Raw genomic sequence first — 23,759 nt, 5'->3', positions numbered from 1 at the left:
AGCTAAAGCATATTCCTTCTGAATTGCTTAAGGAGTTGTTTGTTTGGTTTTTGTGGTGTCCACTTTAAGTAAACTCTGAAATGTCTCCTCTTACAGTATCCTGTGCGCCCAGCCAGCATGAACTATGATGATGTAACTCATTTATCTGCCAAAATTAAACCCAAGCAACAAAAGGTGAGATTTTTAACAGTCCTAAAATCATAGTTTTTTAAAATAAACATTTTGAGTGCCATTAAGATGCTGCTCATCATTCAGATGACATTTCGTATTCCATATTGTCTTTTTTGCTCAGGTTGAACTTGAGGTGGCCATTGACACCATGAGTCCAAACTATTGTCGCAGTAAAGGAGAGCAAATTGCTCTTAATGTGGATGGCACATCAATAGAAGAGTCCAACACTTTTTCCACGTTTGTAGCATATTTGTCTTTGAAGTTTTTTATTTTAAATATCTCCTTGTTATATAATTATTTACATGTTTAAGCATCTGAATGAGGTCTGGATTTCAATGTGCACATACATGTGTTTTACCTTTCTGTTGCAGAAAAATGATGGATAAGCAAACATTCTCATCCATTCAGGCAACTACAAATACAAATCGCTATGCTGCTGCAGTGTTTCATAAAGGTAATTATCTACATTAACTTTGAATGCAACTGTGAGGGATGGGTGTGACAATGTCCCTCTGACTCTCATTGACTAATTTTGCTGGCAGGGGAGCTTCACCTCACACCTTTACATGGCATTCTTCAAATGAGGCCAGGCTTTTCATATCTGGATAAGGCTGACAGTAAACACAGAGAGAGAGAGGCAGCCAATGAAGGTAAGTGAGGATTGTGTTTTGTTTTTCAGTTGAGCTTGACTATTGAGAGAGCTTCAAGTTTGACATAACAGAGATAAGTATAGTGAAAAGTGGTGAGGCTTAGGAAGTTAGTAATGGCAGTTTTGATGTCTTTCTATAGATACCCTCTAATTATGTGAGTCAATATAAGCTGTTTTATTGTAAATACATGTAAATGAATCTAGCTGATTTTGGAACAGTATGAACATTTTGGATTTGTTCTTGCATGCTTATTTATAAATGTCTTATAACAGCTGGAGACTCGTCTCAAGATGAGGCAGAGGACGATATCAAGCAGATCACTGTAAGAGTCTACAAAAACTGTAATGTGGCACAATCACAAAGGTTAAACTTTTTAAATACATGAAGCATTAATTTAGTCATTATTTTACATACTATAAATGTTGTCATCACTTATTTTTCTTCACACACATTGATTGAAGCAAACCTTTATCCTCACTTGTTATTTACAGTATTCTGTTGCTGCTTTTAGAGAATGTGTTGTATTTGTCCATCCTGAGGAAGGTTTTTTTTTCTTTTCTTTTTTTTCTTCTTCTTCTTCATCTTTGACAAGGTGAGATTTGCCAGACCAGAGTCTGAGCAGGCTCGTCAGCGGCGTATCCAGTCGTACGAGTTTCTGCAGAAGAAACAGGCAGAAGAACCCTGGGTCCATTTACACTATCATAGTTTAAAGGTAAGAATGAATGAATCATGCAAGGGGTTGTTAATGGCTAGGAGACAATGCCATAGTTGGTTATCACAATCAGTTCAATTCTTAAAACAGTATGTTGGCCAAAAATTAAGTTGACAGCTTTCTGTCTTACCAAGATTCTGGTTCAGCTGAGACTTATTTAATGTCTATAGTTTGCTTCCTTTGTCTTATATTGGTGTTACTAGGCTAACATAGCTAACAGGGAATTAATGGTTACGCTAACCAGTTTAACTTTAACTTTCAAGTAGACTTTCTCAAGATGGTTATTTACATTGTGAGACATACTGTTGTCTATGAAAATGAACAAAAAGTGTCAGTAGTGGCCATGAAACCTAAAATGTGTGTGTGTGTGTGTGTGTGTGTGTGTGTGTGTGTGTGTGTGTGTGGTGCTGGGCAGGAATAGTTCTGTAACCATCAGTAAACTACAGCTTTCTCTCATCATGGTTGTCTTGCCTCTAGGATGGACGTTCTGAGCATGAGCGCCAGTATCTTTACTGCCAGGCTATGGATACCTCAGAGAACACAGAGTTGGTGAAAACTCCAAGGTAAGTACAGGAAGATTACATTGACTTTCTGTTTAATCTAAAAATCAGAGGTAATTGTCAACTTTTTCCACTGGAAAAGATTGACCAGTTAATTTTCAGCACACAAAGTTTACACCATGCTGTTCTATTTCAAACAAAATTATCAAAATTCAAAAGCATATGTTTTCAGAGGCATTGTGCAATAATGGATATAATCTTGTGTAATCACGTGAATTAAATGCTTATCCCAGTGCAGCCAGAATAGTTTATTTATAGAGCAAAACCTGAATAGCAGAGGAAGCTTAGTACATTGTTTTTATAATTTTTAATAGGACACTCTTGTCAGAAGTAAAAATCCTTTTAAGTTAAGGGAAGTCTGTTATTTTCATATGTTGTTGATTGTATACATTTTAATTTCCCCAGGGAATACCTTGCTATGCTCATGCCACCCCTAGCAGAAGAAAAAATGTAAGTAGAATGTCTTTTGTTCTTTCTGCAGTTATCTTAATGCTGTTGATATTTGAAAATGCAAACTACATCACTGTTTTACCATCTGCGTCTTTATTGCCATTTTAAGAGTGAAGCCAGTGGGTCCCAGCAATGTGCTATCAATGGCCCAACTACGTACCCTGCCCCTTGGGGATCAGGTCAAGACCTTAATGAAGAATGGTAAATTCTCTTATTGATATTGGTTAGGTACTAAGAGCACTTCCTCATGGATCAGGATATTTTACAGTTTGTTTCCCCTTTCTCTTGTTTTCCCAATTTATTCAGTCAAGGTCATGCCATTTGCCAACCTCATGGGACTACTTGCATCGGGCACAGACTCCACTGCAGTACTACGCTGCATACAGCAGGTGGCGTTGCTTGTCCAGGGAAACTGGGTTGTCAAGAGGTAAGAGTGGGCTCCCTTTCTCAATTTCTCTCTCATGTCTTTACCTAATGAGCCGCTATGAGCCACTATGCTTTTTATTGTTATATATTGTCATTTTCACTATGGCAAAAACTATGCACACATACACCACTGGTTTGAGGCAGGTTGCTTAAAGTTCCCTGCAAATGTTTTTTTCCAGTGATGTTCTGTATCCCAAGTCCACCTGCAGTCCACATAGTGGGGTGCCTGCAGAGGTGCTCTGTAGGGGCCGAGACTTTGTGGTGAGTTAATACTAATCAGAATCACTTAGTTGATAAGCAAACATGAACCATGTTACATATTGATATTGTTCTGTGTCATAAGATGCTTAGCTTCCTTTAGAACATACTGAACATGGAAAATAGTACAGGACATAATTTCCACTTTAATGCTTATGCTTATCTTTGCATGTTATCTTTGCATTGTTGTAGATGTGGAGGTTCACACATGAGCGCTCATTGATGAGAAAAGAAGTGGCTGCCATCATAAAGGTTGGTATGATTGACTGATTGATCCAGAATTAGATTCTTTTGAGAGTTTTGGCTAGTATTAAATACCACATTGATAAGCATGGTAGCAGTACAGCAGTAATGTAGTTACCACTTCTGGTCTAAAATGTTTTTTTTTTTTTTGTTGTTTATGAAATTATTAAGCTCTTCTAGAGTTTTTCTTGGTGGACAAATTGTTAAACCATCATACTGGTGTGCATTTTCATGTTGGTACACCTCCCAATAATACAGAAGTATAACATCACTAAATTGTTGTCTTTGTTAAGGATTCAATATTTACCTTAATTTTACAATTAGTAGTTGTATTGATTAAATTCCTGTAAATATTTCACCTTTTCTGTCTATTCACAATGTGATTCTTGGCTCTGTGTGTCTCCAGCTGCCTCCTGAGGATGTGAAGGAGTTCTTGGAGCAGATGGCTGTTCCCAGAGCCAACAGAGGCTGGGAGTTCCTGTTGTCTACTGACCATGACTTTGTCAAGAAGCACCCTGATGTGGCTCAGAGACAGCACATGCTCTGGATGGGCATCCAGAACAAGTAAAACAAAAATTGTGTTTTGTTAAATTTTGTGTGAAACTTGTTTTTCATGACAGTGATGCATGTTTTTTTTGTTGTGGTAAAAACAGTTATTTCTGTACTCTTAATATTTTTGCAGGTTGGAAAAAGTTTTCAACTTCTCAAAGGAGGACTTTCTCCAGAAAAAGGATACTCAAACAGGTAATTGTCTGATCTCAGTGTGATACCCTTATTCTCTATTCATTTACAGCTTATTAACATTCACATGTTGAAATACTAGTTACTAGTTCAAATATGTGTTTTAGAGCCACAGTGTATTAGTGGGGAACAACGTCTCAAGGCGGCTCGAGAGAACGCTCGGGAGCATCATGCCTCTCTGCAGAAGGACTTGGATGCCCGAAGACTGAAAGCATCTCCTGTGTCTTCTGCCCCCAGTGGAACTGATGCAACAGTGCGAATAAAAGAAGAGCCTGTGAGTGATTCTGAAGAGACTATGGACACATCCAGTGCTCTCCCTAATGGTTCACTCAATGGATATCCTTCTGCAGAGTCGCCTATCATGGACCCCTACAATGACCATGGAGCTGGGCAGACCTCTACCCCAGAGCTCCAAGACTTTATACGGAACACTTTTAGAAAGCACTTTGTGCTGTGTCTCAGTGAGGTCAAACGGCTGTTCAACCTGCATCTCGCCAGCCTGCCTACTGGTCACTGCGTATTTGGCCATGTCACAGACCGTATGCTCCAGGACACGATCCTCCACAGCCACTGCAAGCAGATCCTTGTGCCTGTGAGTACATGATGGCCCTGTTGTAAACTGTAAACAAGTGTTTTTTAGAAGTGCAATTAGGGGTGGGTTGTATGTTGGGAAAGAAATATTAAATCAGGACAATTTGAGACATTTTCATAATACATAACATGAATCACTATTTTTAATTTTTTTCTGAGATGTAGTAAGTTGGATGAAACAAAATATAGCTTGTAATGCTATAGTAAGGGATCGTATTTGCACATACCCACACTTGTGAAAATTTACTAATGTTATGCAAGCTAAGTGTAAGGCCTGAAACCTACTCCATGTAAGGACACGAACGCAGACGCTTCAATCTACACAGACGGGGGTTCGTCCGTAGTTGCGTTCAAAAATGTGTCACGACGCATTTTTTAACGGGACACAAGCGCGAGCTGCGTTCTGAGTATTTCTGCAAGGGGCGCTATAACGACAGCCATGTCTGACCAAGCGGTCTTGTACCGCCAGCGTGCTTTCTCAACAGCCGTAGCAGATGACCACTTAAAAGTCTCAGGCAAAAAGAGGGCAAAAAAAAATATGATTAACTATCACATTTCCACTCCAAGAGAAGAGGTAAAGCAGCTCACTGTCCTCTACTGTAACAGTAGATTCCTCTCTGATCTGTACTATCACTCACTTCAGTACTGCGTGTTTTAACCTCCACAGCAACGTAAGAATGCACAATAGATTGAGTTTGTGCAGAAGGACCAAGCGTTTGCAGTGCATTGACCAAGTGTTCACATTTGCGTTCGCGTCCTTGCGTTGAGTATGTTTCTGGCCTAGCTGTCACCCCAATGAGCAAACGCATTGAAGACTCTGCTCACACAGCTTAGTTAGTTAATCCTTGGAAGTCTGACACAAAGATGTTGGCCATTTTAAACATTCTGCCTTGGGAGATCCTCACCACACCTACACTGTGCGTTTTAAGACAATTGCAACCGTTTCCTAAATACAGGTGTAAGACAGTCAGGCCAGCTAAACAGAGGGGTAAAAATTCAAGATTTCCTAACAAAGTCCATCTATGCTGACTTGATGCGACTGAGTAGAATAAGGAGATAAGAATGTTAATACAGTGATTTTGTTTGTGGTTTTAATTCTTAATTTTTATTTATTTTTTTAATGGGCTATAGAGAGACCGTATGTAGATCACTCCCTGCTTTTCAGTGCTCAGTGTTGATAGCACTGCTCACTTCAACTTTGCTCAGTGCGCAGTAGCTGTGTTGCAGTTAAGAGGCTGCATTTAAAGTCCAATTGCATCACAGTAGCATGACTAGGCTATCCCATTTCGAAGACTCCTTCATATGCGACAGAGAAATGTGTCCTTTTTCATGGCAATGAAGGATCCATTGGATGCATCTTTCGCCAGCCAACATATCTTGAGGTTCATTGCGTGCCGGCGAGAATTCAAGAATATGGTATAATTGGCAGAGGAACAAATGGTGGCTGAGGAGTACACTTTTAAATATATATGTATTGTTTTTAAACCGAGGTGAGTAGCTAATGACATGAATGTTAAAAAAAAATCCCAATCTGGCAGTAAAGTATCTCCTGCTGTAATAAATGAAATAATAAAGTTTCTGGCTCCATTTTAAACAAACTAAAAAAAAAAAAAAAAAGTCAGAATCGCCGTTTCATGACTTACTGGTAAGAGCCGGAAAGGCAGTGCTATGACGCAAACATAAAATCAGCCATAGAGCAGAGGTCTCATCGGTTCAGCCTTCTCGGGTCTATGCAGTCTTCGAAGGACACTCCTTTGTAGAGCTCGTTCTTTGAAGGATGCAGCTCCTTAATTGGGACACACTGGGTGTGTTATATTGAATGAAATGGCCTTATTTAAACTTGTTCATGACAGCGCATTTTCACACAGTGTGAGTACATAAATTGAAGGCTTTGTCTGTACACAATAGTCTGTTCTGATGTATGGCGTGAGTCACCAAAGAGCAAGATTTCTAAAATCTCAGTGTATGTCTGGATTTAGATAACACTGAACTACAACTCAACCAATCAAACGGAAGATTTTGGACTCGTTAGCCCTGGATGTGATACCTGCAATTGAAAGAGGCAGATAATCCAAACTATGAAATGTACTTTACTTACAGCTATGCAGAAGCGCTTTTCTGACAAGGAAAAAAAATATTCTTGTTAGTAGTAATAGTAGTTGTATCTTTCTTTATTTACTTATTTATTTATTTGTTAATTTGTTAAATTATTCTTATTAATAAAATTTGTTTATGGAAAAAACAATACCATTACAAAAAAAATAAACCGTTACTGTCATAGCAAGTAGACGCGCTAAATCGACTCTAGGTGTGAAATGTGTACGTCTGTCTGTCTGGCTTGCAACCTGCCCAAGGTGTATCCAGCCTTCTGCGCAGTGACCACTGAGATCCGGTTCCCCCCACAACACAGAAGGATAAGCAATTTCAGTTTCAAGCTGTGTGTGTGTATCATCCATCCATCCATTTTCCAAGCCACTTCCCCGTCAGGGTCACTGGGGGCTGCTGGAGCCTATCCCAGCAGTCATCGGGCGGAAGGCAGGATACACCCTGGACAGGTCGCCAGTCCATCGCAGGGCAGACAGACAGTCACTCATCCAGGGGCAATTTAGCATGTCCAATTGGACATGCATGTCTTTGGACTGTGGGAGGAAACCGGAGAACCCGGAGGAAACCCACACAGACACGGGGAGAACATGCAAACTCCACACAGAGAGGGGGAATCGAACCCAGGCACTCCTCGCTGTGAGGCAACAGCGCTACCCACCGCGCCACCATGCCACCCGTGTATCATAGCAAGTAGCATGAAATGCTGTTCCAACGGATCATGTCTAAACTGGTGGTTCTGAGCAGGTTGCTGAGACCGAAACTTTCAGTGTTGAATGGTGAAGGGGAATGAAGCAAAGAGCATTGCCTTAAAATCTGAAAACAGCTTTTTGTCAGTGAGCAAGGGGGTAACAATGTTAGGTTTTAGGTTCTTCATGAACAAGCCACATGAACAAGAAGTCTGATGAATGCTCTGATGGGTCATGTTGATAGCCGAAACGATTTTCTAATTTCTCAGAAGAAAAAAATCAGTAGAGAAGAGCTTAGAACAGTAGGAATAGCATTTAGTCTGCAATGGGTAATGAAACCGGCATTTTGCGCAAACTGAGGACAGCCTTTTATTTCCCCCGTTTTTCCTCATAAACTTGTCGAACAATCCTTACATAAAGCCATCAGCTATGAGATAAGCCAGGACGTTATAAACATTTATTCTGAGGGGAGAGGAAAAAAAATGCGTCAATACCAGACTGTGTACTGAGCGTTTTTGAATGTGTGAATGTACCCATGATACCAAAAAGCACTGCAGATGATGTCAAGTAGGCAGTTTATCTCCATTCCAAATAGTTTTCAGCCAGCTTTTGCCATCATGTATTTTTTCTCTTCTGTATTATTGTTGATATTGTAGGTTTTGTGGTTTGTTTGAACACATTGTTGTCTAGCAAGGTGCTTAGCAATCGTAGTACAGTAAAACTTACATTACTATGATTTCTAAGATTTATTTTTTTTGTCGTATGTATCATCCTACTCATTTAAGTGGTCCCAATAGGCAAGTCTAATTATTGAAAGAGAACTTGGGTCTGTAAACTTGCTGTTAATATGATTATCCCAAGAAAAGGGGATTTCTTGCTGTCTTTTACACGTGTTACAATTGTGCGCTACTGTGATTGCCGTATGTTCTAGTGTTTTTACATGTGCAAATCTATGTGAACTATATATGGCATATGTGCATGTGCCTTTTTTAGTACAACCACATAACATTACTTATCCACTTTCCCAACCCTTATGTATGAATAAAGGAATGTGGAAGTTCCTTTGGAACTGTAAATTTAAGCAGCAGGTCAACTTGGATCTGTTAGGGCTTGGCCAAGTTCCTATTTAGTGTAATCCAGTTTTGTTTGGGTTTAAGGTGTAATCCTTTATTCTGGATTTAGGGTGTGCATGGTAGGGCAGGTTGACTGGTGTTATGTAATTGCTATTAATGGACACACAGCCCATTATTGTTAAGCAGAGCTTAATGTCAGGGAGTGGGGCAGTGTCTTGTGAATGCAAGCTGACTGGAAGTGTGTTTGTTTTTGTGCTTTACTGAAATCCTTGAGGGATTTTCCTGCTCTCGTCAATTCACTTCTTTAATTGGTCGCACAGTCGTCATTGGAATGTTTTGACGTTTGCTTACACACAGTTGTCCTGTTAACATACAGAACTCAGTTCCATGCGTAGCAGTTATGGAGCTTGTTTTCTACTTTTTGTTGTTAAATCGAGACACCTAACACTACCTAAGTACAATGCTGACCATGGTGTAAAAATACTTTTTAATGCATGTCTGTTGAGTGCCGATACCTTGGATTTCATCAGGCAGATATCATTGTGCATATTATGGACTTCATTCACATTCAAATGCAGATTCAAAAATACTAATTTAATATTGTGTATTTACAATTGCATTTCCAGTGTGATTGTGCGTTGTTAAAAACAGTTCAAATCAAAGTGAAAATATGTGCTTGTGTTTGCTTTTGTTTGACTGGAAATGACTGGAAAGTTTGATATGGAAAAGCAAATTATTTTGACAATTTTCATTGTTCTAATGTTCTGATAAAGTTATCCATTGCACTGATCATTGCTTCAGCTCTGAACTCACAGTTGCACTGTGCTTAACAAAATGCTGTTGGTAGGACGTCAGGATTTCTACTTTTTCTTAAAGTAACTGTATGAGTCATGTATCATAACTGTATGAGATGCTGAGGTGATTGAGGTGTGCTGGTATCAGTGTGATACCAGTTCAACTATCAGCTATTCAGCTACTCCTGATACAGATTTTTATATATGTATGTATTATATATATAACCCTTTTTTGACTTGGTGTTTGTATGTACAGTGTTTATTGTGAATAATTGCTTTTTGTCTCTGTTGTGCAGTTTCCCCCTCAGAGCAATGCTAGCGCAGATGAACAGAAAGTCTTTGGCTTGTGGGAGAGTGGTGAAACCTTTGATAAGGTAATGTCTTGCATTATATCTGATGCTTGGGAAATGTGTCCATGTTTTTCCAAAGTATTTTAGAGTTTGGATATATTTTTCAAATTCAGCTTATTCTTCTGGCCGTTGTTAGAACATGATTCCTTTCACATGATAGATTCTGATGTTACTGCTTATCTAACTAATCCAAAATGTTTCTCATTGATCTAAAATTTCTTCCTTTTAGCATCGACAGATTCTGTTTGAAATCTTCATGAAGAACTACCGAGTAAGAAGGAACATTATCCAGACCAAACTCACGCAGGAGCTTGGTGATGGCGTCACCAAATCTGATATAGACAGGCTACTCAAGGTATCAGTTGCACACTACACATGGCATTCAAAAGGTGCATTTCATACTTGCGCTTTTACTGGTCCTGACACTTTTTAATCCAGACCCATTACAGCCTGATAATTTTCTCTACAAGTCCGACCCAATAGACAGCGTCACATTTTGAGTTTGAGCCTAACAAAATTCAGTCCGACCCCTACTTGAACCACAGTCCTACAGAATTCTTTCTGAAATTGACCCAAACTGGCCCATCACAGGATGTATTTAGCTGCACCACTCTGTGCTTTCCTGAATTGATTAACTGTGTATTTCTCGCACATCCACCTTCTCACCGCCTTCTCAATGTGGGCCTTAAGGAGCTGGAGCTACTGTTTTAACGTTATGATAGTAAAAAGAAATAATGACATGAGTACGAAAAAAAAGTCACTGTAGGGTAAACTTTAAGTGTGAGGCAGGCAGTAAGAGCATTTTCACACTCGGGCCGTTTCAGCATCTGAAGTGGACTTCATGGTGGTCATGGTGTCTTTTGCATATGTGAACACACCAAACAGACCCAGACCCCTCTAAACGGCCCCAAAAATGAACTGAACCTCAGTTTGCCCCCACATCGTGTCACTGAATGGCCCCAGTCCACTTTAGCTTTGCTTTATGGTGAAGACTCCGAGGCTCACCGTACACACAGCCAAAGTCTTCAGCGCTTCAGCAGGTAAAACAGACCAGGGACCATTTATAAGGTTCTACTCAGGATAAAGTCTGTCTGTGATCTGAGATGGACCGCAGCGCTGACCTGTTAAAGCAATAAGATGTGAGAGCCTGTGTGATTTTACCGTGTTAAAGGCTTGAGCTGGACACGCAGCGCAATTTGCAGCGGCTTTCACTCTGAAAGCTGAAATGAATGAAATTTCACCGGATGGATCTTCAGTGAGTAGCACCGCTGAAAACGTAGCCCATCATGGCAGACCCGGAGGGCCATTTTTATGATTTTGTAATTCAGTGCGGCCAATAGGAGAAGAGCAGGCGGGTTTGGTGGTTCTTCTCGTCACCTGATAGGTCAGATTTATCAGAGAATGCTGCCTACTTGGCGAGCGCTGTGCACACCGTGAGTGCTGTGAAAGGGGTCAGAGATCTAATGGAGCTGTGGTCTGAACGAGAAGTGGTCGGAGTCCTCTTTAGAGTTCACTTACATTGTGAACACAAATAACTGAGGTCATTTGCAGTTGGTTCCCTTCCAGGTTTACTTTAACAGAACTCTGTTTTGTTCTTTAAAAACTGACTACATGGGAAAACACTAAGAAACCGAAATGTGAAATTTGAACCCGAGCCCACATTTGGAAAATTTGAAGCCTGACCAAATCCAGCCTGTGCAGTCAGGCTCCAATTGAGCTTGGACAGGTATTTCAGATTCTGTTGAGCATACCTCTGAAGCCCATTAGTGTTTGTTCTTGCCTAAAAGGTGGTTCTTTTATTCTCTGTTGTAGGAGTGCTGCATCAGCTTAGGAGGAATGTGGTACCTGAAGGGCACAGTGCAGTCCTGACAGCAAGAGGAGTCCTAGGCATCCTGTCAATCAGAAAAAAATAAAATACAAAATCTCCCTCCGAGTGTAGTGAGAGTAAGCTCTGCATGAGGAGATGGAGCAGACACACAAATCAATCACTGCCCTCAGCCGGCAAAGACCAGGTTTGGAGGACAGAGGTCCACCTGCTGCTCCAGAACATTTGCTTTTGTTTACCTTTCTGGATACAGCATAGCCAAAATCAGAGCTTGTGGAAGCTTACAGAACACCTCACACTTCATGAAAAGGGCTGGATATCCACTTGATCATATGGAAGAATTTAGTGAAATCATAGAATGAGAAAGATGTATGTGCAGAAAGATAATATAGAATTTTTGTTTTCTCATGGTTTCTTCTATTTTTATTAGGTACTATTAATAAAGAAGAGCAAATTTTATCTTGTTTGTGGCCTTTGAGAGAGGTTCATGTTATTAGTTTTGGCCTTTCCTAGACAGAGAGATGATGGGTTTTTGCAGTCCCATTGCTGGTTTTATAATTAATTGACATTTTGTTTTTGTATTTGTTTTTTTTGGGGGTGTCAAATGTTTTTTGACTTTAGTCAAATTAACACTTACTGTATGCACATTTGTGCCCTGTCTTTCCTTTGTAGAGTTTACATCCATCTTCAAAGGTTGAACCAAAGCTCTGACTTGCTGAAGAATGGCCCTAGTATGTAGTGGACTGGACATGAGTTGGGGGTGGGAGGATGTGGACTGGACATGAGTTGGGGTGGGGGATGTGGGTTGGAGGGTGACAAAAAGAAGGCAGTGCTAACTAACTGCTGTGGTGCCATTATGAAATGTGTTGATTTACTGCAGAGAATGTTGATAAAAATCATGGAGAAAGCATAGGCAAACAAAGAAATCTGAAAAATGCACCATTCTTAAGTGGCCTTTGAGACTATAGTCCCTAAATAAATGATGATTAGGCCACTGGTTTATCTAGTGGAATTTTAAAGTGACTTGGGATGCACATTTGATTAACTGTTTCTCAGCAAAGCAAATGTCAGGACAGCTGTATACATTTCGGTTTCACACCACTGCTGTATTCTGACAGTGTGGGGTAAAATCAGTTTTTGAGTTGCCACGATGGACTGTACCTTATTTTGCAAAGCGTATGTTCAGTTCCAAATGAAAGGCCCTCTGAAGGTCAGTCACATTTTCAGTCCACTTAAGTTTTTGCGATTAGTGTGTGTGCACACAATCTTTGTCATTGTGGTGTGAGGCGGAACTGAGGCTGTCCTGGCAATCAAAGTTGCTGGAGAATAAATGCTTTGAACAGGCAAGTAAGTGTGGGATTGTTTATTGGTGGAAAAAATATACTGAGTGACAAGTGTTTTTAGGTCAAGAGAAAGTGCCTCTAAATTATTCAGGGGAAATATTACCATTATTAAATTTGCTTTATGACTGGAACAACTTTAATTTCACATCTAGCTCCTTCCTTCCTAACAGAAGACTTCTTGTTATGTTCAAGACATCTTGGCTCTTAGATCCTGTTCAGCAGTTTGATGCATTCCATATATTCAGAAATTTACCATGTTGTTTGTCTACACGGACACGCAGTCAAAAAGGGGTTTTGACCTAAACGTGGAAATCAGCTGTCTCGGTTGGACATCGTTATGCTCAATAAACACTGCAACCAAAGTACTGCTTCTGCTGTCTCGTTTCTTGGCTTAGCTTGTTGACACTACTATTAGAATGAAATTTGAAATCACTTGTTACTTTTTTTTTTTTTTTAATACTAATGTAGTGGAATTTTAAAACAAATATACCATATGCCAAATGGCATTTAAAGCATTCACTTTTATGAATAATGAATTGATACATAATTAAACAATGAAATCAGTATTTTAATAATTATGCAGAAAGTTTGAATAAACAGCAGAACACCCCTTTTTGTATATTTTTAATGCTGTACAGTATCATTAGTTATTTTGGAGTAATCTGTCTATTCTAATTTTTAATTAATCGAATTTAAATCTTCATTTGAAGTCTAAGAAGTGGTGTAGAGGCTAGTTTAATGCTTTTTTTTAATTTATCTTTTAAAATATTTTTTTATATTTGTTATAACACAGAAGGGAGCAGCCGAAAGAAGAAGATTATAACACAGAAAATAAACACAAAATGTAAACAGGTTTACCATTTTGAGATACATGTGCATTTTAACAGGTAACCACAGTAGCTAACATCTACAGCAGAAGACAAAGCAGATGTTGAACTGTGTTTTGGGCAAGACAGACACTTGGATGCACTGAGTCAACACGAAGTCTTTGTAGTAGGTGAGTCTGAGTCAAGACCGAGACCAGATTCTAATTTTCTTTGAACATACAAATAAAAGGGTATGGAAAAATTCAATTTATTTGTGTATCATTGTTCATTCATTATACACGATATCAACAATTATTTTATTTAATATTTGGTAAAATATTAAAATAAAGCCAAAGAATAAAATAATTATGAATATTATTTTTAACATTATATTATAGTCAATCAAATGATGGTGTTCATTCACTGTGTCTTCTCTAAAACTACTTCAGAATCACCACCTAAAATCAACTGAGTATAAACTAAACCTACATCCATTTTTATCATTAAATTAAAGCACTAATAACATTTCACCCTGCTTTCAGCGGATGTTTGAATTTTGGAACCAATAAACATCACTAAACATGCCATCATTTAAGCATCAATTAGATCCCCAACCAGTAACAAACAGATTTTATTTAAACATGTAGAGAAAGCACTGTTTTATTTTGTTTGAATGTTTTGTTGATAGAAAAAAAGGTCAGTTTCCAGTTGCCTCTTACTTGGCTGATCTTGAAACAGTGTCTGTGTCTTACCCTGAGAGAGAGAAAAGCCCAAGACTGGACTTAATTCCTACAATACTAGATGTTGCCACTGCCACAGTGCTGTTACTGGAGTAACTGATTTACATTCTTAATCTCTATTTAGTATTATTGTATAGCTCTACAGACGTCATAAAGAAAAAGAAGGGACTGTGGGTTTTATATTCCGCCAGAAGGCTGTCACTGACTGATCAGAAGCCCACCCTGTCTGACAAAGAGCTGTTTATGATCCAAAATCTGAACTTGGGTTAGACGTGCAGCACAAGTTGCTGTGGTGACATATCCTGTTAAATGAAGTGATCCTCTGTTGTGAGATCTAAGCTTAACTAAGCTTAAACTTTAAGCTTATAAAATCCTGCTTTGTGAATGTCATGCTGCACCATTTGAAGATGGTGTGTGTGGCATCTGGATGCTGCTCAGTATGTTAGATTTATGATGACAAGTTACCTACTACTGTTATCAAACGCCTTACCAAGAGTTCATTAACTCGGATATCCACACCCATAGTTTAGTAAGCATTTTATGTAAACTTAAGTGTGTAGCTGTTAAAGGTAAACTGTTTAAATAAATGTTAAGCACCAAACAATGCAAAACAGATGCTTTAAGATAATCATATTCTCATGTAATGCATTTTCAAATATAACAGTATGCAAAATAGGCACCCAGAGAGTTCCAGGAGACGGAAATGTGTAATTTTGTACAACGTGCCAATGAATAGACACTAAAAGATAAGAAATAAGCTACAGTTTCCTTCACACATACATGCCTTTAAGATTCCTGCTGGTTCAGACAGTCGTGAGACTGCTTGATTAAATCTGAACCTCATACTGGGACACTTGCCGAGCCCTTGTGGAGGACAAATCTAAGAGGCTTATAGCGTACAGGCATCATGGTGCATTACTGTATTTAAACTGGACTTGGCCCTGTTCTCCCTTAGATTCTCTTTGCTCCTTTGGATACAAGCAAAAATCTCATGGAAAAGGACTTTATATTCAGGTAGTGGGACATCATCCTGTGTACCGACCCCCTGGGAGCAGGGGTGCTTGGCTGGAGATGGGGTCAAGTGCTGAGTGACTATGGCTGTTTGCACAGCTTTGTGACTTTGTGGCTGGGGCCTGTCTTCACAGCGGCGCAGAAGAGCATTGTATTTCCTTTGCAGGGCACTGTACTCAGCATCCACTTCATTCAGCAGGGAGATGCCCTGGTGGTACTTCACTATCTCCGAATGCCCCCTGCAGACATTAACATGCCCCATGTCCCTCAGGCTACCATCCTTGCTACTGGCCCCCCTCAGCTGCCTCTCGCTGTTGCAGCGCTTTAGCATGTGGCTCCTCTGCCACACCTCACTCATGTCTTCCTCAGAAGGGAAGAACACTGCATCTGGGAGCAGCAGCCGGTGGGAGTGGCCAGCTCCACCTGAGGCTGAATCAGACCGCCACAACTGCCTGAGTTCCTCAACTTCTGCCTCCAGCTCGGCCAGCCGAGCCTTATAGCCTTCCACCAGGGTCACATGTGGCTCTAGCTCGCTGATCTCTCGTGCTAGAGCATCAGCGTCTTCTTCGGCAATCTCCCTCAGGGCACGCTCTGCATTCAACTGGGCCTGCAGTGTCTCAACAGAGTGCAAAAGGGCAGAGTGCTCCTCCTCCAAGTCCTCCTCCTCTACAGAGGGAGTGCTCGCAGAAACAGAATGCTCAAAGGATAGGTAACTGAAAGAAACATACAATGGTGAGAATCAGTGACAGATTAACATGTAAGATGTATCGAACATATCAGAAAAGATATTCTTAAGTCAGTAAAATCTGCCTCCAGAGTAGTTTGAACACATGCATGTCCATGTTAGGTAGAAAAATGTATCAGCATGCGGTATCTGAGCTTGATGTTCATTACTATGTTTTCTGTCACTGTATAAAAGAATCACAATGCTGCCATTGTTGGATGCACTGTGGTAGTTTTACAGCGACTGTGTGCACACATGCAGAACAGAATACAGAATTCAAAGCATGGGCTTATGGGCTTATTATTGATTTGTAGTGTAGCCTCACTTTAAAGTTATAAAAATTGCTTGACTCTGGACTGCTGCACAATACAGGGCAGCCAATTAGAACAGAGGTTATTTACATAAATCAGTTTTAAACTCATTGTTTAATTATAAGGGGTAAAGAGAAGCTGGATAATGTTCATGTAAAGAAGAATTCCGACTGATTGATGTGTGTTCATAGCAGCAACAGACGACTGAACACTTGAAATGTTGGTTTGTTCCACAGTCAATATAATAAGACTTTTACTTGTGGGCTTGGTACTGCTCCTTCAAACAGGGAGGAGTTGGGCTACTGGCTGGCCACTGTGACTCCAGCAGGTCTGGTGTGGTCTGCTCAGAAGGAACAGTCTTCAGCTCGTTCACCTCCCTCTGCAGCTTGTCCACCTGACACTGCAGCCCATTTATGGTCTCTGTGAGCCTGCACAGGCGAGAACATCTTCATCTCAAATCAATTCTAAGATTTCACATCATTTGTCATATATAGCATATCATCGCTGCCATAATGAAACCTTGCGTTTCCAAAATAGAAAGAGAAAAAAGTATATGTACCTTCTATAAGATTATTCACTGTGAAATTTTTGATATGACAGCAAACCCGTATTTATATATGCTTCTAATTTGTATTACAATGTTTAGAGGGGAATCATAAAAAATACTGTGCTGTCTTAATGATGTCTGACTCCTGAGACCTGTCTTACCCCTCAATCTTAAGATGGGCTGAGCGGTTGTCCAGGACCAATCTTTGATTGCTCTGTTCCAGGTCACGTGCAGTGGTGTCCAACTGCTCATAGACCTTAGCATGCTGATCATTCACTGACCTGAGCAAGTCCACCTGCTTAGACAGATACTGAAGAAGACAAAAAAAGGTCTAGAAACCCACTTCTATTGACTTTTTAACCTGTAATAATTTATCTTAAAGTAAGATCATGAAGGGATAAAGTGTCTTTAAAAGTACTGCAGTGCTTTAGGTCCAGTCTCAGAGATGTTTTTGTCTTATCTTGAACCATTAACATCTGTACTCAGACTCCTCTTGGTCTCATTAAATTTAGTCTTATCTCAACCAAGAGCAGCTAAGGTTTTCTTTTATTTAACTGTCACCAACTTGTACTGGCATAAACTATAGCAACTCAAAACCAGATCATTGCATCTGTTTGTTTTAGCCACATTTGTGTTTGTTGGTAGAATGGGAAATGTTAATTGAATTTGATGAAATGTTATCTTTGTGTTTGTTAATATAGTTACAAATGCTTGAATCAGTCAATAAAGAATCTAAATTGAATCCAGATGTGATACATTACATAAATAGGTAATGAATTGTGTAATGATATCATTTCATTAAACAATATAGCAAAATGAATGTAATGCTATGGAATTGTAAGCATTAATTCTGTTGTCCCAAGTGAATCTGGGGGTACACCTCATTTTTAAATGATAATCAACAATTTGAAAAGACCAAGACATTTAGCCTAGAAATTCGCCCAGTTACTTGATCTGGACCAGTCACAGTCTTGGACTCGATGAAGGTGGTCTTGACTACAGACCCACCAAATACAGAAAGTTATGTCATCTGAATACAGTGTGTTTACAAATGAAATGTGACCTTTGACCCTGAATAAAAGATCAAGCTGCACTTGTTGATACTCTAGTAAACAAGCTGTAGAACAAAACATGCACAGTGTCTTAAAGCTTCACACTTTCTATCACTTCATCTCAGTTAATCTACCTCAGTCTCCATATCTTGGAAACAAAGGTCGCTTTTATTAAGCACTTTCCTTTTTTTATCATGAAAAAGGGCATCAGAATAGATAAACACTGATATGGCACCATATGTTTTATTATTAGGTTAATTATTAGTCAATATTGAATCAGCTTTGGTTCTCAGCCCTGGGTCTGGAGTACCCCTGCATTGATTATTGTCCTGTTTTCACTGTTTCAACACATCTGATCCAACTAATCATGGTTGGGTTTAATGAAAGCATCTCAGCACAAAGATGATTCTTAAACAGTAGAGTGAACACCACACTACAGACTGTCTCTACTAGTTAAGATGGTCTTAACACTAAGAGGCTTTCAGGAAACTGGGCCCCTCATTAACCACCAGAGAGACAGGTTAAAAATAAAACTGTAAAAGAAATAAAATAAGGAGACTCCACTTGTACAGCTGTAGGTGTGTCACAGCAGGGGAGGACGAGCTGTTAAAAGGGCCCCCAAAAGGACATGTTGTTAAGCTTTTCAGTCTTTGGCCTTAGTTATAGTGTACAGGGATCACAAGACTGAAAGCCTCATTAGGAAAGATATTAGTGTCATCGTAGTCCATTCTTAGGGAAATGTGTTGTGATTAATGTTTCCAATTCAGTCAAACAAAGTATTCTCACATGTACTTCACATTCTGTGGTTGCCTGTAATGGTTGTGATTACATTTGTATTGGGTATAGATTAAGGCAGCATTCAAAAAGCTGGAAAGAAATTTATTTAATTTTTTTCCACTGCAGAAAGTTATACTTCTCCAATCCTGTCAATATATCCAATATTTCTCATATGGAGACTTTATAACAATATTATAGGAACATTCAGCTTGTTTCAAGATGTTTTAAGTAATTTTGTCTCATAAAATTGTTTTAAGTGACTTTTCTAGAGACACTTTGCTTCTTTCAAGAAAGAATGTCTGAAATAAGCAAAATTATCAGCCAATATAATTATGTAATCACTGAAAACAATAAGTGTAAGTTAGACATTCATAATATTCTCATAACAATCTAACAATGAGACATATTACATATACTGACTAGATTTAATATGTTTTCATTTGCCACAATATATTTTTTACAGTGTTCCTTCCTTTGCAGAGCCAATACTTCACTAATATCATTGCATTGCATTAAAAATAATACAAGTAATGTATACATAAAATATCAACAAAAACACACTGAAATATAGGAGATAACAGTGTAAAGCCAGACTTCCACAGACAACATAGATAAAAAAGCATAGCTGGGTGGCAGCAATAGTTTATGCCAAGGACTGTGAGACAATCTGTTAATCTAAGCACCTCCTCACATGAGACTCTTGTCCAGTGACGTGATCAAACTACATATTAGAACATTAAAATTATAATGATGCAAGTCTGGACTCAAAGGTCCTGAAAAGACCCTTTGTTCTACTTCTACACAAGTACCTCTATTTCCTGTTGCTGCTCTTGGTTGGCAGCATACATCTGCTGGAGAGCTTGCTCCAGTTCATGGTTTCTCTCCAGGAGGGTTTTGCCCAACTCAGCAGCCAAATGAAGATCTGTGCATAGACAAGGAGCATCCACATAAACAACATGAAAGCTTGTACATCATCACTGCTGTAACAAACCTGGCATCTCTGAAATAAAAAATCTTTAATGCATGACAGCATAACAGGATTGTATAATTGTTATCCTATCTTGGACCTCGTCTATTGGTCCATTTGTCATGTAACATTAACACAAAAAGTTAAAGAGGAATTCCGCAGATTTTTCAAAATCATTAAGATGTGAACTGTCATTCAAAGTGGTTTGCTGGAATATGCTCTATTCTAGAGAAACTTCTTAAAGTCGGCTCATGATGGAGAGCAACTTGCAGGTTAAAATAGTACCCAAAGAAATGTATTTACTAGAGTTACCACTATTTCATCACTATCAACATTACACATAAAACTCAGAGGGCTTGCATAGAATCACAAGTCATTTTGAACGGCAAATAAAATGGCTATATTTGTGTTGTAGACACTGGTTCCTATCACCACCACTGTAAAGAAAGTGTAGTCTGTTTCTCTTTAATGAACCATTCATCATCAAACCACTCTGAATGACTTTGTTTACATCCGAACAATTGAATTTTGGAAGTTTTAAAAACGAGATGCAATTCCCCTTTAGGGGAGTGGGTGCAAAAAAGTGATGTGAAAAATAATAAAACAATTAGATGGAATCACAGCTGTTTTCATTTACAGTGACAATAAGTGGATCATTTCTCTGTGGGGTTAATAACATCAGGACCTTAATAAACACTTCTTCAAAATAGATACAAAACCATGTATTTCAGCGGCTAAAGGGGGTGCTTTAACTTCATAGTAAGCACAGTGTGTAGGACAACAAGCCTTGGTCAGTGCTTATGTATTAGCAGAATGTATGTATTCAGCTTGTTTATTTTAAAGTCAAACTGAGGTCACCTGTAGATCTAGTTTATCCTAAAGTCACTCTCTCATTGTGAAGATTGAATCCCCACTTATCCCAGCAGCTGACATCAGTGCACCTTTGTCTCCAGTTCTCTTGAAGTGTGAAAGTGCTGACTTGTCACAGGATGTGGTGCAACATCAACTGTCATCTGAGCGAACAGCCGCCTCAAGAAAACAACATTTCCGCAGATTTTCTCCATCTCTTGAACATAATGGTAATCGCACCTGAAGCCAGGACACCAAACATGAACCTCACCTTCTCACCACTTTAGTCATACGCCTGAACGTCTGTACTCAAACAGGTTCGGTGTGCTGCATTCAAGGTTGTCCTCACTCTGAACGCCACAGTTTTCACTCTGTCTCATTGAAAACACTGCAGTGGCTGTAAAATGAAAGCTGTCTTACCGTGTTCCAGATCCTGGGGGTCGTACCACGGTTCTTCCTCTTTGATCTCGAACTCCTCCTCGGCTATCATGTCTGTAAGCATCTTCAGCGAGAAACACAGGAAAGCTCAGCATGCGCTGCGCAGCGGGGCAGATTCATGAAGCTGCTTCGTTCAGGTTACAGTGACAGATACAATAAACGGATCCTTACGAACTCCAGCTGCTGATGAGGTGGTCAGTCGTAACAGAGGACGCGGGACTGCAGGCGCTCCCGTCTCTCAGGAGGAAGACCAACAACGTGGCGCGCGCTCTCTGTACCCCAGATAAGGGAGTGACGCACACACCGACTGAGCGCGCCGCTTTTATCTCAGCTCGCAGGACAAGCGCAGAAGTGGGAAAACGTGAGTAAAGTAAGAGTCGAATGAGGTGAAAGCAGCTGCCGCTATAGAAGGACGTGGCCTCGAGGCTACACACCTCGCTTTCCTCGCTCTGAAATGGAAATCCGTCATTCCCGAATTCGCTGTATCTTTTTTACAGGTGCTGAAAAGAACAGCAGCTGGCGTGTAACGGAGAGCACGTTTGTGTTTGTGTAATACAGGTGATATTAATCATAACAGCACTGGTAAGATCACTCCTAACGTCTATCATTTCATTCTAACTTAGAATTAAATGTGTTTATGTTTATTTAGAAGATCTAATTTTAACTGTAGAGTGTGCCAGTGTCTGCTGTCAGCATGCCGAATGCTTTGTTTGTTTTTTGTTTTTATATAGTTTAAACTATTTTGTAATGTTCAACGATTGTCTGTTGTCCAAATAAGCACCGCATTTTTTTTTACAATGTTACATCATGGTAACTTGATAGCTTTGGTTTTTGTTTTATTTGTTTGTTTCTTTGTATTTAAAGATCTACAAGTTGCATGGTTACTCCATTTTCGTCCAAATATTTGGATTAAAAACCCTGCTTTTCATGTGCAACTCTGTATCATTTATTTACCCTGTCACACCTTGTTGCTTCAAGGCAACATACCCAAAAAAGAATCCCCCAAATACATTATTTTTTTAAAAGTATTTTTGATGTTAATAATCATATCAGTTTTACGCAAGAATAGAGTAATCTTTTCTTTTAAACACTGCATTCATAATATGTGCAGTAAAGGATTAAAAAGTCCAAAAACTTGGTGCATCCAGTGTCTATCAGCAGTTCGTTTGGTGCTATTCTTCTCCTTTGGTCATTTGAGTAAACAGGTAAGATGAGGATTAAAACAGAATTCCATCATTTAGAAAGGTAAATATTATTACAGTGGTATTCAGGGTTTACAAATGTAGCCAAGCCAGTGGACCTACATGTGTCTTTTGGGTTATATACAGTATGTATGTTGATGATGATAAAACATTGGTAAATCTAAAATTGTAAGTTTTCTTTGGGCACCGTTTCACTTTACAACACCTTGCATGTATCTTTTGTCATGAATGCACTTAATAGAATATGTTTTAGTGCAAAAGCTTATGAAAAAACGATCACAAAACAATGCCTCAGGAATCATGGGATGTATTTGTGAACATATTGTAGAAATATGGTGTGAATGCTTTTAGAGGCATTAAAATATCTACCTCTGTAAACAAGCCTGACTTAATAAGCTTCTACAGAAGTATAGATTTCACATCGAACCACACTGAATGGCTCTGCTTACATCTCAAAGATTGAATTACGCAGCAAATTTGAATAAGAAAAAAAATACAATCCAGCTGGCAGGCTCTCAAGGTATACTGATGCTACATCAACTCAGTTTAACCCAAACCAAAATATAATATACTTTTTTCATTAGTGTGCTGATGCATCTATTTGTCCTCCACCACATGCAAGTCTGTGGAAAGTGTGTATTAAAAGGTCTCATTGCATTACATCACTACATCGACTACAGCAGGGATTCCCATTCCCACTCCTGTGACCACATGGGTTAGGGTTAGGGTCTACGCTCTGATTTTGGGTTTATACTCTACACACCTCACCCAGACCCCCTGTTGTTCAGTTAAACACAATGTGAACACATTCTGATTCAGTTTTTTCTACAGAACAAAGTCAAAAAAGTACAATTAAAAATCACGAATGGATCATTCTACTGAATCAGTTCAAACTGCGCCCCCATAGCAAACACTTAAAAAAATGATTCAGACCTTTGATATTTACAAGTGTGAATATGAAACCCAATGTATTAATTTATGTTTGGAATCCCAATGCATTAATAATAATAAACTAAATATGCATAAAGTCAGTCTCTACATTTTAATAACATTAATGACATTAACATTGAAAACATTTAAATATCTTTTTTTACCTCTTTTAAACTGAAGTTAATAGATTTGAATGTATCATCAATTTACTTTTTATATAAAAGAAACATTCAAAAAATGCTGTCCCACATTTTTTGCCTCTACCGAACACAAGTGTCATGACTGAAATGGTTCTCTAATGACTTTACCTATGAAAATCTAGATCACTTTATAGAACACTGTCATAGAGAACAGAAGTTGTGATGTTGTAACTGATTTCAGACACTGTCATGCAGGTTTGCTCAGCAGGTTTCGACACGTTGTGTC

The 23,759-nt window shown here is 39.1% G+C and overlaps 2 protein-coding genes across 6 annotated transcripts in view; one reads left to right on the top strand and one right to left on the bottom strand.

Annotated features, from left to right (window-relative positions):
- Window positions 1-12,095, top strand: part of polr3e (polymerase (RNA) III (DNA directed) polypeptide E) — a 16,474-nt gene extending 4,379 nt beyond the window's left edge. For 3 of the 4 annotated variants that reach the window (XM_017723692.2, XM_017723691.2, XM_017723690.2), the window contains exons 4-21: window positions 97-174; window positions 293-408; window positions 543-625; window positions 714-821; window positions 1,094-1,143; window positions 1,414-1,533; window positions 2,011-2,096; window positions 2,499-2,543; window positions 2,653-2,744; window positions 2,850-2,970; window positions 3,149-3,230; window positions 3,420-3,479; window positions 3,877-4,034; window positions 4,153-4,214; window positions 4,319-4,803; window positions 9,758-9,835; window positions 10,041-10,166; window positions 11,624-12,095. In XM_017723692.2, the coding sequence (XP_017579181.2) occupies window positions 97-174; window positions 293-408; window positions 543-625; window positions 714-821; window positions 1,094-1,143; window positions 1,414-1,533; window positions 2,011-2,096; window positions 2,499-2,543; window positions 2,653-2,744; window positions 2,850-2,970; window positions 3,149-3,230; window positions 3,420-3,479; window positions 3,877-4,034; window positions 4,153-4,214; window positions 4,319-4,803; window positions 9,758-9,835; window positions 10,041-10,166; window positions 11,624-11,680 (2,007 nt within the window). In that variant the 3' untranslated portion in view covers window positions 11,681-12,095. Of the gene's footprint in view, window positions 1-96; window positions 175-292; window positions 409-542; window positions 626-709; window positions 822-1,093; window positions 1,144-1,413; window positions 1,534-2,010; window positions 2,097-2,498; window positions 2,544-2,652; window positions 2,745-2,849; window positions 2,971-3,148; window positions 3,231-3,419; window positions 3,480-3,876; window positions 4,035-4,152; window positions 4,215-4,318; window positions 4,804-9,757; window positions 9,836-10,040; window positions 10,167-11,623 lie in introns of those variants that run through there. The other variant, XM_037543991.1, reaches the window with a different exon arrangement.
- Window positions 12,096-12,984: 889 nt separating this feature from the next.
- si:ch1073-272o11.3 (cerebellar degeneration-related protein 2) lies at window positions 12,985-21,503 on the bottom strand. Of its 2 annotated transcripts, XM_017723693.2 has the most exons (6): window positions 21,373-21,503; window positions 21,184-21,265; window positions 19,757-19,869; window positions 17,280-17,428; window positions 16,829-16,999; window positions 12,985-16,249 (listed from the first exon to the last, which is right to left on the bottom strand). In XM_017723693.2, the coding sequence occupies exons 2-6, from the start codon at window positions 21,263-21,265 to the stop codon at window positions 15,415-15,417; spliced, it is 1,350 nt and encodes a 449-aa protein (XP_017579182.1). In that variant the 5' UTR covers window positions 21,373-21,503; the 3' UTR covers window positions 12,985-15,414. The 2 variants fall into 2 exon arrangements, with proteins under 2 accessions (XP_017579182.1, XP_017579183.1); XM_017723694.2 differs by having other exon boundaries at window positions 21,184-21,486.
- Window positions 21,504-23,759: the final 2,256 nt, after the last annotated feature.

The sequence above is a fragment of the Pygocentrus nattereri genome, chromosome 13 (assembly GCF_015220715.1).
Source record: "Pygocentrus nattereri isolate fPygNat1 chromosome 13, fPygNat1.pri, whole genome shotgun sequence".
NCBI classification, from domain to species: Eukaryota; Metazoa; Chordata; class Actinopteri; order Characiformes; family Serrasalmidae; genus Pygocentrus; species Pygocentrus nattereri.
Note: the sequence above shows the minus strand (reverse complement) of the source record. Positions and strands in the feature narration are given on the sequence as shown.

What these genes read in the sequence shown, in the direction of transcription:
- si:ch1073-272o11.3 (XM_017723693.2), bottom strand. Translation starts at nt 21,265, where the DNA reads ATGCTTACAGACATGATAGCCGAGGAGGAGTTCGAGATCAAAGAGGAA. An exon ending in AGCAGCAACAGGAAATAGAG is followed by an intron (nt 17,429 to 19,756) that starts GTACTTGTGTAG and finishes TGTCTTCTTCAG; the next exon opens with TATCTGTCTAAGCAGGTGGA. An exon ending in GCCCATCTTAAGATTGAGGG is followed by an intron (nt 17,000 to 17,279) that starts GTAAGACAGGTC and finishes TCGCCTGTGCAG; the next exon opens with GCTCACAGAGACCATAAATG.